At 51.5% G+C, this 13,038-nt stretch overlaps 6 protein-coding genes across 6 annotated transcripts; 3 read left to right on the top strand and 3 right to left on the bottom strand.

The window, feature by feature from the left end:
- Nucleotides 1-4,876: 4,876 nt before the first annotated feature.
- PG994_004244 (uncharacterized protein) lies at nt 4,877-5,239 on the bottom strand (the record flags this gene model as incomplete). Its single annotated transcript, XM_066855653.1, has 3 exons — nt 4,877-4,942; nt 4,987-5,029; nt 5,079-5,239. 3 exons carry the CDS (start codon nt 5,237-5,239, stop codon nt 4,877-4,879), a joined length of 270 nt encoding a protein of 89 aa, XP_066717820.1.
- A 555-nt stretch (nt 5,240-5,794) lies between these two features.
- PG994_004243 (uncharacterized protein) lies at nt 5,795-6,454 on the bottom strand (the record flags this gene model as incomplete). The annotated part of the gene is made up of 1 exon (XM_066855652.1): nt 5,795-6,454. The coding sequence occupies one exon, from the start codon at nt 6,452-6,454 to the stop codon at nt 5,795-5,797; it is 660 nt and encodes a 219-aa protein (XP_066717819.1).
- A 322-nt stretch (nt 6,455-6,776) lies between these two features.
- PG994_004242 (uncharacterized protein) lies at nt 6,777-7,511 on the top strand (the record flags this gene model as incomplete). The annotated part of the gene is made up of 1 exon (XM_066855651.1): nt 6,777-7,511. One exon carries the CDS (start codon nt 6,777-6,779, stop codon nt 7,509-7,511), a length of 735 nt encoding a protein of 244 aa, XP_066717818.1.
- A 2,472-nt stretch (nt 7,512-9,983) lies between these two features.
- PG994_004241 (uncharacterized protein) lies at nt 9,984-10,277 on the top strand (the record flags this gene model as incomplete). Its single annotated transcript, XM_066855650.1, has 1 exon — nt 9,984-10,277. One exon carries the CDS (start codon nt 9,984-9,986, stop codon nt 10,275-10,277), a length of 294 nt encoding a protein of 97 aa, XP_066717817.1.
- Nucleotides 10,278-11,140: 863 nt separating this feature from the next.
- Nucleotides 11,141-11,784, bottom strand: PG994_004240 (uncharacterized protein; the record flags this gene model as incomplete). Its single annotated transcript, XM_066855649.1, has 2 exons — nt 11,141-11,303; nt 11,360-11,784. The coding sequence occupies 2 exons, from the start codon at nt 11,782-11,784 to the stop codon at nt 11,141-11,143; spliced, it is 588 nt and encodes a 195-aa protein (XP_066717816.1).
- Nucleotides 11,785-12,239: 455 nt separating this feature from the next.
- Nucleotides 12,240-12,977, top strand: PG994_004239 (uncharacterized protein; the record flags this gene model as incomplete). Its single annotated transcript, XM_066855648.1, has 1 exon — nt 12,240-12,977. The coding sequence occupies one exon, from the start codon at nt 12,240-12,242 to the stop codon at nt 12,975-12,977; it is 738 nt and encodes a 245-aa protein (XP_066717815.1).
- Between the last annotated feature and the right edge of the window lie 61 nt (nt 12,978-13,038).

The following is a 13,038-nucleotide window of genomic DNA, read 5'->3' as shown; positions in this document are numbered from 1 at the left end:
GTTAGCCACGGTGATACCAAGGTAAGTTAAAAACGTACTATGTCGCCTGGTAGCAGCGGTGAAACCCCTTCTACAGACTGGAGTATGTAGTGCCTTCGTACTTTCGGTATGTAGGCCCAGACATAATAATCAGCCCCAAAGCTGTCGTAGAGATGACTAAGGATCTTTTCTATCGTTTTTACCCTCTTTAATAGATTCTCTAAGCTTCTGTTTCTTTTTTTCCGAGGTTTAGAGGCACAACTAATGTAAGTATGTAACAGAAGTATCTCGGTCGCATTCTCCTTAGACGCGTTCTAGCCTCGAAGTAGACCCTCGCAGGAATCGCCGTTCATAGCGAGTTTGCGGCGGTTACCGATAACATAAAGCTTGAATTCCTGTTTACAAATACTAAAACGTAAAGTGCGCGGGTTATAATACACGCAATTTTAGAATGGGTTTCCATCCTTTAAATTTAAATTATATATCATCTTCAACATTCAATGCAATTCTAGCTTGGCGTAAAGCTGTCTCGCTTCTTTTACGAATTTGTGGATAAAGTCACTTTCGAGGCACAGTACATACAGTCAGCGCAATTTTCCCTTCTACCTAGGGTGTACAGTAATCCAACGATCCATCATTGGCTCCAAATCAGTGGGAGTTCAGGGCTTAGCCGTAGCGGTACTTGTCAGCGCCGCATTTGCAGCCCTACGAAAGTCTTGCTTGGCGAGGACCGGTACTTCTCCCATATTGCTTACGCGCGGCGCAGGCGCCCCACAGTACTTCGGGTTCTTATTTTTAATATCAGACAGGTGGAGGCTGAACCTGGATTTTACTGTACTGTATGCATGTACTGTTGAAATAGAGAACTGCATGTTCAGATGAGTCGTCAGTGAAGGCTAAAGTCGCCCTTGTTTGGAAAATGGAAGCCGTTGACAAGAGCATCAGCGCGCGTCCCATTTAACGCTCCGAGGGCTCCTCTAGTATCTTACTGTAGTCAACGACCAGGTCTGGCTAGATTCTGCCATAAGTAATATTTCTTCTAGCGATTGCCCGGTGCCTGAGCCCCGGCGCATATTCGCTGTTTCATTGCTGTCATCCGGTTGAAGCATAAGATACCGCTCATCGCCGGAGCTACAGAGACTCAACTAGTCACCAGGCTTCTTTCCTTTGAAAAGCTACAAATTGGTCTTCTCAAATTAGCCGACGGAATGTAGGTTTATAGTGGGCCAGATAGTGGCTAAAACCCGAAAATAGAATGTCAGCCTCGAAGCTGAGGCACCACATAACGTAACAAGAAGTACATAAGTCACACTACGTTCTTTACAGTTATATACTGTGCAGTATTGTACTGCTCAAAGCATATACAGAAATTGATTGCTTGATGACGTGTCCACGTAAACAGATACTTTGAGGGAGAATTCGGACAGGATGATAGAGGTCATGCCGAAAGGAATATCCAATAAACCCTAGCGACCGACGATAGCTATAAACAAATGTAGTGGTAGGTTTGCATCACCTCTTTCCGAGACAAAGGCCTAGTCTTGACTCTCGCTTGCTACCTGGCTTGCCTTGTTCCTACTAGCTCCAACGGTGACATCCTGCGACAGGTCTCCAAGCGGGTATCCGGTAGTCAGTTGGTCATTCGCGAAGTAGTAGCTCGCCCTTGCAAACACGACGAGACGGTCCATGGCCAGCTCACCTACTAACAAGATAACAATGGCGATATAAGTGATGATACGATTCGGAATAAGGTGTGTTTGCAGCTTTTGACCTATCGATCGACGCAAGCTAGCAAATATGATTGATAATAGAAAAGTAATAAGCACTGTGTTTGAAACAAAATCGAAAAGCATTTTTGAGCTTAGGATAGATTTCTAAAATAGAACGTAGATATACCAATATAAGCTTCTAGTGCTAGAAGAATAATGCTATTGTAATCTAAAAAAGTAGGAAATATGAGCCAGGTGGTTCAGGACTACCGTATATAAATATAATGAATACCTATATCTGTAGTCGGATATGAGCTGTTCGCTTATAATATGTAATTGCTAACGCATTCTTCTCGTATAGCACTGCGCCGAATTTGTTACCGAATTGTTTACCAGTAGGCTATGTATATTAATATCGCTTACGGATTCCAATGAGCGTGTCAGCGCCTACCAAAGCTGATAATCTTTTGAAGCATCGACACGATACTATCTACTCGCTTGGCACATAGCAATCTCTGTTCCATTATAGAAACAACCTAGACTTTGTGCCTGTCATGTATAATTCCCATTTGACAGAGGAGCAGATCGCCTTAAACCTCACCCCTCGAAAAAGCCAATCAATAGGAGACAAAGGTACAGTTAAAATGGTGCTTGATGTATACATCAAACCTGGCTGCGGATACTCATTCATTTAATAGGGACACTTCATATCCGTCGAAAGCGAGAAGAACTTACAGAAGCCCCAATCATTCGGAAAGGGCCAACTTTGGTAATATGTGCGAGCCCTGTTCAAATGGAGCTCATGATTAAAGCTCTCTGTGAATACATGGAAGAAGGGTCGCTACCGACGGAATTGGAATCCAACCTACGAAAACTCGTTTATTAAATTAACTGCAGTCTGAATGTAAGCAGCATTGAATTCTGAAAGCATAACTAGACCCTTTACTAGAAAGGACTAGTTAATGGCGGACATGTTATCTATCTTGCCATTCCATGTTAAAATACTGATGGGTCTTCGTGGTTAACAATCATAAAGGGGGTGTGCGGTTTCTGACACAAATAGATCCACATACCGCAAAGGTATGTATATTGTATATCTCATCTTCAAACATTGTATATAACCAGGAGGCCAATTTTAAAGAGTTTGCTTCTTGGCCGTGCATTTTAACACTGTATTCGACGTATTGTTCTTCAGGTTATTACGATTTAAAACCATCATGTCAAACTCCATCCAAGAAAGTTGGCTTCTTTCACAAAGTTGTGAAGTGATAAGTAAATTATTGGACATAAGGAACGTTATTACATAGGGCTTTAAAATATATCATTTTCTTAGGATTATGCAAGTTAGTATCACATATGTACTGTTGACGCAAACGTATTCTTTTTTTTTCTTTTTTCTTTTTTCGATTCTGACGCAAACGTATGTATACCCTTATGATATATGAATCATCTGCGTACACCCTCAAACCATTGAAGCAGGTAAGGCAAGACATTCGTGATTGTAGGGTCGCCGGATGCCTCCAATCTGAAAATTCTAATCGGAATGGTAAATGGCTGAATAACTGGAAGGTGACATACTGACGCCTATTAATTGGTTTGAGGCATGCTAGTGCAGTGAGTTTCGCACAGTATCCAACCACTTCCTCGCTGACGTGGACGAACACGTTCCCGACGAGTGGAGGAGGAAAATGGCGAGGAACGTCTTCACGTCGGATCGGTCGCAAAAGGAATGCAAGATTGCCAGGTTCTACCGAGTTAGCACCCGAGACTAGTAGTTCTGCACCTTGCGATCAGCTGGTCTGGATTCCACCGGCCCTTTAGGTTTATCGCCACAAGGCCATAACCTAGACACATATATCCGGGACAAACTAACGCAGGTTATAAGGAGCGTACCTAAAGACATGTTCCGCGAAAGCGAGGATAGAGGGCCCCTACTTAAGACGTTTAGGCTATAATAGATCCTAGGTAAGCGTTCCGTGGTAATAGCTAGCCACGATAGCCTTATAAAGGTATATAAGTCTACTTTACGTCCCCTAGTAATTCGTTATAAATAGAAGATATTATTATAAAACTATTATAAATAGCGCCGTATCGCGTAGTCTATATCGTTACTAGATTCTTAATTAATTTAATTTCCGATGCGCTACATAATCCGGCATATAAATCCATCCCTTCTAACTTTTACCCCCACGTCGTCCTAATACCTGTCCTATCTCCTATATCCAATTATTAACCGCTTCTCGTCACCGTCGCGTTAAGGATACTACGACTCGTTAGCTAGGCCCAATTTTATTATTGGGCAGAACTGACGGATATTTAAGTAAATAATCTAGGGCATTCTTAATATTCCTCAATTAAGGGCTTTCTAGCTAGTTACTAGGTGGGAAGACTTCCCGCTAAAGTGACTCGCCTACCTGCCTATCCTTGTTTTCCATAACCTTTAACGCCCTAGCCAGGTTCTTAAATTCGGCGCACACGCTACCCAAAAACGCCGCGGCGCTTTCTATATAAGTTGCTGCGGATTCCAAATAATTCACTATCGTGGCGTCCAGATCCGCCTTCGACAAATGCACCAGAGCCGCCAACGCACAGGCCGTCTTTTCTCCGTCGTCGACTAGGTCGGTCTGGTCGCTGCCGCTGTCAGCCTTAGGAGCGGGAAAAAAGATGTTACCCATAATGATGGTCTGGAATCGTGGGTGGGTTTGCGGGCGGATGGAGGTGTGCTAGTGTCCACGAGAACGGCGGCGTTGTGGCATTTTCCCCTTTTTTTAGGTGCCCGTTCCATATTGGCAAGGCCGAGCCAAGGGACGCATCTAGCCGGCATAGACGCCTTCAATTCGCTGACAACACCATAGAGCGCTGTGGATACGCTGACTTGCCCCAAGGTGTTGTTGGCGCTAGGCCTGTGGTCAAGGGCGGGTCTGGGCGCTCGATCCGCACCAAGACCGGTCCGGGGCACTGACGATACGTTACGCTTCACTCCATCAGCGAGATTGCGACGACACCATGCTTCTAGTAGAGGATATATTATGCGGATGGAGGCGCCGGATAGGTGCCCCGGGCCTAGTGTGACTGCCCCGCTCTACGTAGCTTGGACCGAGTCCAGAGTAGCTATCCAAGTTCCCTGCTCGATCGATCCCCACCCACGCAGTGACCCTCCGTCATCTGCCGATAACACATACGGTGTTTTACCGCACACCATCACCTTTGTCCTCGCCGCCCTTCAGAGCATCACCAAGCAATTCCTCCCTGTCCTGTTGTTAACGCAGGAGTGGGATGCAACTTCCTAGATACGTACATTGCTATCGCGATGTCGTTCGATGCATGCTCTTGCCTCTTCCCTGATAACGCGTTAGCTCCTGTCAATTCCCCGAAGGCGTTGATGCGTACGAGCTGTCTGCCAGAGTCTGGAGTACCCGCCCTAGCATGGCCCCGATCTTCTCCGTTCTATCCTCTGCTGCTTGCAGACGGCGCTCTAGCTCTTCCAGGTCACTCTCGGAGTTGTCTCGTCCCCTTCCACCCAATGCTACCTCGTTTCGTTTAAAGGCCATAACTATTAGCAAGAAATTTGAACTGAAAATGCTGTACGTTGGTCGCTGCAAAGAACGCTGGGTTATTCTGCTGGATTTATGACTGGCTGGCAGCGATTACGGGCCGATTTCCTCGTCCGCCGTGAAGCAGCAAGGAGGATAGGAAGCGGAAGCTTCAGCAGGGAGTTTCCGCAACAAGGTGGGATGCGGGTTCGGGACAGATCGTCATTGCTGACCTGTCGCTTACACATACGCACGCTCTACAGAGGCCCAAATTCGACGTAGCTGCCAAGGTCGCTAGCCCTGTCAAATTCGCCGTACCGCTATTTGGGATCTGCTGGGACCAGGGCCCCCACATGCAGGGTGAAGATTCCTGTGGAGCTGAATCGTACGAGTCTCCCTCGCTTACGAATAAGCAATCTCCAAGCCGCATGAAACAAGGTACACGTGATAGTGAAATGCGCCCGTAAGCCAATCAGGGGTATGCACCTGAGCGCTTTAGGCAAGTGCGCCTGTCTTAGGGACCCTGGTCAATGTTCGGTGCTTGCAACCGCCAAGTTGCCTGCCACGGCGAGCTTATCCGGATGCCCCTTCCGAACAGATGGGGCGCATGCCTGCGGGCCTTGCGCACCGTACTGCCATCTGGTCCATCGCAGCCCATATGGCGGAGTAGCAGCTGGCATAGCTCTCGCCGCCCGACTGGAGCCAGTACGAATACGCCAGGTAGTTCTTGATGACCTGCACGGCTTCGCCGCCCTCGGCAGCTTCTGCATCCAGGAACTCGAAGCTGCGGCCAACCCGGTCGCTTAGGAAGACGGTGAGGCTCTGCAGATTCGCGAAATGCGATACCGAAAGCTGCGTGATGCGAGCCTGCCAGCCGGCTTCCACGAGGCCTAGGTGGCGAACTGACTCGACTTGGAGGCCCGTCGTATGGGCTGTGTCGAGGATGTAGGACTGCGTCTTCTTCGGGCCCAGTGGATGCATCAGGACAATGTCGCGCTCGTAGTCGATGAAGATCGGTGTGCTCGTCCCCAGCCTCTGGTAGAATCGGAGGCAGATGTGACGAGGTCGAGCAGCAACATGCATCAGGCTTGGCACCGGCTCCTGGGATGCGCACCATCGCCAGTTGTCGTCGTGGGCTCGAATGAGCCAAAGAACCCTCGGCGCGGGCAGAGCCCAGGACCAGACTTCATCCTGGATCTCCAGGGGCAGTCTTCGGATTTCGAATGCCCTCATCGCTACCCTGCCGCGAGAGATGTAGCAATCAGACCGGGGGCCGACGCTAGCTTCGGCCGCCCTAAGTACGTGGGAAGACGCTGACCGCTGACAAGCTGAAGCCGAAGCTCCGCGGCAGGGTCAGCCCTGCTAAGGGAGTGGGGCGGTTGCTCGTGATGGATATATCGCCCACTTGCCACCTCCTCTATGCATAGAATTCCAATCTAGGATTACCGCGCCCAAATTCCTGACGCTGGCAAGCATTGCAATGTCTAGTGTTACTACGCTGTCGTCTAGCGTCTCTACGCTGGATGTCTTCGAATACGAGTGAGTGCGCCGCTTCATGGTGCGATGGGCCGAAGCTGATCGTCTCGCCTCTAGCAGGGCCGCTCGCGACGGGAAGGAAGGCGCGCCAGCTGTGTCTACCATTTACAGGCCTGCGGCATATCCTGCGCCGGCGCCAACGCTGTGCGAACCTCGCCGGGGCCTATCGACAAGGCGACCAGAGATTTTCGACATGGTGCTCCGCGGCAGCGCGAATCATCGGTCCCTCCGCGTGAACCAGACAGAGGACGCGGCAGCGTGGGCGCAGTTCTACCTGGAGGCAGACAAAGACCACATGGTGTCGGTGCGAAACCGTATCATGGACATACTCCAGGACCTGCACCAGGCCCAGGGCGAGCGGATGCCGAGTGGCCGTTTCATGGATGTCGCCTTCGCGGATGGCGTCCCCCAGCTGCCTCTGCAGGAGTGGGCCGTGTCTATGGCGATGCGAGCGCTAGCAGAGGGACAGATTAGCCCGGAAACGCATGCGTCGCTGCTAGAGGAGAGACCATCATTTGCGCTGGCCCACTCGCGATACCTCCAGCGCGCGGCCCAGGACCCGAAAGCCGGTCTGTTCTTGTTTGCCGACCCGAGAAAAAGAATGCCTCGTGACGACGGGAGGGAAGAGGCATTCATCTCATTCGACCTGGGCTTCGACCGCAAGTTCTTTCATCTGCAGGAACCCCCCCGTCTCAGCTCGGCAAGGACGATGGCGGAGTACATTAATCTGTGGCACAGTGGAGTTTTGGAGTAGACTTAGTGACTGGTTGGAGTCCAAATTCATGTTGGTGGGGATTATACGCTAGCCAATATATGAGCCATTCGCCAAGCGGGGCACCGCCGACCGGGACCTGGTGGCCCCTAGCTATACAGCTATACTCATGTGTGCCGTGGGGGCAAGGTCGTTCTTTCTGACCAACGGCGATGCTCAAATAAGCCCAACTCAGGGACCTCGTACGATTGTTCGCTCAAGATCGAAATCAGGCCACCAGACAGGCTTTCATGGCTCGGCATGTGTCTGGTTGTAGTTTAGATTGACTGGCGAATCGGCCCGTTGGACGTGAGTAGTACAGCGTCTTACCTGGCGCCAATGCGAGGCTAGCGAAGCGTACCATCCCATCGGGACGCTTCTCAGCTATTGCCCAGTTGGGTTTGCATGCTCGGCGCTGTGCCTTATTGTAATCTAGGTTATCTTGCTAATCAGCCCACGAGAGGACAAGCTAGTAGCTCCCTTCACCCGAAGACTCATTTACCATTCGGCGGACATGGGGGTGCGTTGGTCAGTGCCGTCTTAGTCAAGCGCGCGAATGCAAGGCTAGCGGGGCGTACCGTCCCGTCGGGACGGTGTTCTACCTGCCATTCGGCCGCTTAGCTAGGCCCCGCAGCATTGTGGTTAGGGTGGTATTGATGTTTCGAGATCGGTTCCTAGCGCTATGATAGCAGATGCCTGTACGTGACCTATCTTATTTCCACAAATCTATTTGGAAGTTGGATGGCCGCCGGCTACCGTATTCTCTTAATAGATTCGCCGGTTGGACCACTTTTATTGTATAAGCGCTGATTGGTCAACTCTCGTGGAGTAGCAAGCCAAAAGGTGATTCTATCCATTTAAATTGAAAAGCGAGCCTTCTGAGCCAATAGGAGCTCCGTTAGGACATAAGAAAAGTGGCCCAACCGGCGAATCTATTGACAGAATACGGTATAGGCTAATTTCTTGGTGGTGACGACAGGCCCTGCCCTTTCTAGTAATAGTAGATGCATGCAAGCTGCTCCGGGCGGGGCTATGATATGAGTGTTTCCCTGGCCTCCAGTGCCGCTCGACTCCGGCAAAATTTCCGCCGTATACGAAAGTTGTAAACGTTTGCAGGGGCTGGTTCGGCACCAGATCCTTGTTATCTCTGACAGGGGCCGCTGGCAAAAACCAAGAGATCCGTGCAGACTGACCAGGCATGCCGAGGTGGCACCCCATTGCAGATCTCTCTAGATCAATCTCGCGCATCGCTAGAGATTTCCTACCTTTCGACAAAGGTCTCCATATCGATAACATCTCACTCATGGCTGGCATTGTGGTAACGGTCTACTCGGCGACAGTGCTCCCGACCTCTCTAGTTTCCTCTAGAGGACGTTCTCTTGATGGCAACCCTCCTGACCATGCCATCTTGACGAGCCATTTTCCACAGCAGCTCCCTGTGCTGACATTTCTCCTTCTCGTTTCTTCGCACGTCTTTTTTGGTATACGTACAACCGAATTATCATCAAATTTGACTGCACTTCTACCCGGGTGCTAACAGATACGTTACCCGATACGTGTGATGCTTTTGGCTCATAGAAAGCACGTACTGAGTTGAGCAAGCCGGGCATTCGTTCTTTCATGGCATCTGCTTACTTAGTGCATATCTTTTATGGGCCTAAATACCAAGCTTATCTCGCAAAGTAGTTGTCAGCACCAAGGCAGTGATGTGCTCAACTCTGAGAAACAGTTTGACTTGGACGCGAAAACCGATACATATCGAATTCGACTGTACCCCTTTGGCATCCTTCCTCCCCTCATCATTCTTGATGACACCCATCTGGACGACCTTCTTTTGATGACGGAATTCTTGATAACCCCGGCTTTGATAACAGCGGCTTTGATTACGTACTGCTCGATGACAGCCTTTTTGATTACACCACCCTTGCTTTCTTTGATGACAGCCACACTTGATAACCGCCTTCAATGGCAACACTCACTGCTGCATTACCCTACTGGCTTGCATTTCCTTGATTACGGCCCTAGATGGCAATCCCTCGAATCACCCTTCGATGACAGCCTTTTCGATTACACTTCACTTAGTCAAACTTCCCTGATTAGACTTCCGTTGACTACGCCCTTTTTGATTACGCCCCCTTCCATGATACCCACTGAATCACGCTTTTTGATGACACTACCTACGCTTCTTTCCATCGACATTCCTCTACTGGGTGATGGCTTTGCGATGATACTTTCCTCGACGACATCCCCCCGACGGGATTCTCTTTGATGACACCCAACTTGATGACATTTCCGATGACGGCGCTCTCGGTGCCCGGTACGTGCCCCACTTGCTTACGCTTTCCTTGACGAAACTCCCTTGATCACACTCACTTGGAACTCCCGTCGACAACAGCCTTCATGGTCAGGCTACCTCAACAACACCCCCTCGGTGACAGACATTCGGTGACATTTCCCTAGTTGATATTCCCCGCGATGACGGCTCACTTCAAGATAGTACTCTCGGTGCTGCGGTACGTACCACTCTTGCTTACACTCGATGTCACTCCCTTGATGGCACTCCTTGATGACAGCCCTTCGCCGACGACACTCTCGGTGCTCCGGCACTCCATCGACGACCGTCTCCTCGCTGGCGCTCCCCTCGGTGGCACCTCACCTGATGGCGTTCCCCTTAATGAAGGCACTCTTGATGGCAGCACTCCCGGTACTGCAGACTCACCCCCACTTGCTTACGCTCTCGGGGAAACTCCTTCGATGAAACTCCCTTGATTACACACTTATCGACGCTAGCCATTTGGTTATACTCTTAACCGCTCCCCCTCTGATTATGCCCTCTCTGATTATGCCCTCTCTGATTACACCCCCTCGATGACACTACCCACACTCCCTCCGTTCGGTAACTCTCCTTGATGACAGCAAACAGGGGACTGCAATGCTCCCTTCGACGATATTGCGCTCGATGACGCCCCACTTGCTTACGCCCCCACACGGCACTCCCATGGAAGGTATCCTGCACGACGCCATCTGATGAACACCCCACTTACTTACGTTCCCCATACGGCACCCTCGATGACAGCCATTCGATGGCAGCACTCTCGTTGCTGCAACACCCTAGTTGATGACACCCCACTTGCATACGCGCCCCGGTGACAGCTCACTTGCTCACGATCCCCTTGATGGCACTCTAGTTGATTATAGTTTGCTCGATCCCATTCCCGTTGATGACAGCATTCTTGAACACTCCTCGACGAAGCTTGTCTTGGTGGCATCCCACTCGACCGAATTCGCCTCGTTGATACACCCATCGGCGGCTCCCTTGACGATATGCTCAGCACTGAAACACCCCACTTGCTTATGCTCCCCTCGATAATGACATTCTCGATCCCCATTCCCTTCGATGACAGCAGTCTTGGCAACTTTCCTCGACGACGCACCCCACTTGCCTACGAACCCGTCCTTGGTTTACTACAGCGCCGAGACAACCTTGACAGCGTGCATAGAAAAGTTCCTATCAATATACGAAATCCACCGCGTAGCGTATTTTCCCATGGGGTTGACAGCTGTATTATCGGCACAACCGGAAGAAAGTCTACGAGCTCTAGCTACATTTCGTGTCCTCGCCCGCTACTAAGTCACCTCCGGATTCTCCGCCAGGTGCCGCCAGTCGTGTTCCAGGAGGAGTTAGTCTCCTCGTATGTCTTCTGGCTGGCTTGGTGGGAGCGTTGGACGTCGTCCCCAGGGTTGATCGTGAAACGCAAGCCTGCATGGCAGCCCTGCGGCTCATCGGCGAGTATGCTGCACACCGGTTTGTTAGTAAGAGTCAGCCGCCAGGTAGCGTTTCAGCTTTTTACCCGTAGAAATATGTAGGTGCGAGGTCCCCGACCGTGTAGTTGACATAAACGCCTCGGTCGCTGTGGCCCTGCGAGCGGGAGTCGAATTGGCCGTTTGGTCGATATGGATCTTGGCCTGACGATTGCACAATAGCGAGCTTCCGGCCACGAAGCTCAAAACGGACCACATCACCATGGGCAGCGCTGATCCAGGGAGGTTGGAACAGTTCGGCCCCGTCAGCGTTAATCAAGACCACGTGGGTGGCCGAGGGCCGATCAGTCGTGGCGTTGGGGGGATCAACGGATCTGGTCGTGGTGACCGTGAAGGTAAGGGTATCAACAACTGTAGCCGTAGCCGGATGTTGAACGGATGCTGTGCCGGATGGTGTGACGTGTGGGCTGGAATGCCCTGCCGAAGCAGAAGGCGCGGCGGGTTCTGACAGCATCGCGGGGAGCCCCGCCGAAGGCTGCTGTACACACTATTGGACATCGAAAAGATTCTCTGCGCATAGTCCATGCGCAGTAAATATAGCCAGCCCGAATAGATTATTCTTCATATTGGCGTTGTGAGGATTGGATTGGTGAAGCTGCTGGTCAGGAAGGCGGCTGCGCTTATATAGGCCTGGATGTAGTACTACAAGGTGGCATAGAAAACATGGGAGGCAACCAGCCCAACTCTCGCCCAACTCTCTAAAAATAGGATTCTAAAATTATCATCACTGCTATGGCATATGTATTCGATACGGCTACAGTACCCATGGTGCTTGCCCACTCTGCTCTGCTGACCGGTCCAGAAATAGACACTGTGGCTATACCGCGAGGACTATATACAGGCATGGCCTGTCCACGGAGAACCGCGCACCAGATTGGGCCCCATCACCTCTAGCACGAACACATCAATATGAGAACCGCTTCAATTTTGCCCTTCCTTGGCGCCAACGTGCTCGCCGCTCCTCTGTGTGGAAACGCAACGGGGGCCAGCGATACACGTCTAAGCTTGCTACCCACCACCGTGACTTACCTGCAACTCGCCTTGTTCCTCGAGAACCTCGAGGCGGAGTTCTTCCGAAGCGCCGTGTCTAATCTTACCGACCAGGACGCGCGGCACGGCGCGTCCTTCCACCAAACGGTGCAGGCGGCCGCCACGGTGCGTCATAAGCTAGTCCCCTCCATGCCCGCCCCGCTAACGACCCCTAAGCAAGAAGTCGCGCACCAGCAGGCACTAGTAAACATACTCGGCGCGGCCGGAGCGGCCGCCGTACCGCCTTGCCGATACGTGTTTCCGTCCACTAACACGGACGAGTTTTCCTCGGTAGGCAAGACGCTAAGCGTCGTCGGCGCCGGGGCTACCGTGGGCCTCGCAGGGGCTCTCTCCGCCACCAACCCCGAGCTGGTGCCGGGGATTGCGAGCATCGCGGCCACGGAAGCAAGGCACGCGGCGCTCTTCGAGGTCGCCAACGGCGCCGCGCCCAACCCGGCGGCCTTCGAAACCCCCATCCCCGGCCCGTGGGCGTTCAACCTCGCGCTGGGCCTAGCCGTGCCCGGCACCTGCCCTGTCCTCCCCCCCATGCCCATCCTGCCGAAACTCGCTGTGTCCCCTCCTGAGAGAGGCCCAGACACGCCGACGAGATTCACTTAGGATGCGACGCAGGAGGCCTTCCAAGTGCAGAGTTCCAAGCCGCTCTACGTTGCGTGGGTCA

The sequence above is a fragment of the Apiospora phragmitis genome, assembly GCF_038363925.1.
Source record: "Apiospora phragmitis strain CBS 135458 chromosome Unknown utg000005l:1.0-4161743.0:1.0-4166827.0, whole genome shotgun sequence".
Lineage (NCBI taxonomy): Eukaryota > Fungi > Ascomycota > Sordariomycetes > Amphisphaeriales > Apiosporaceae > Apiospora > Apiospora phragmitis.
This window is presented reverse-complemented; position numbering and strand designations above follow the sequence as displayed.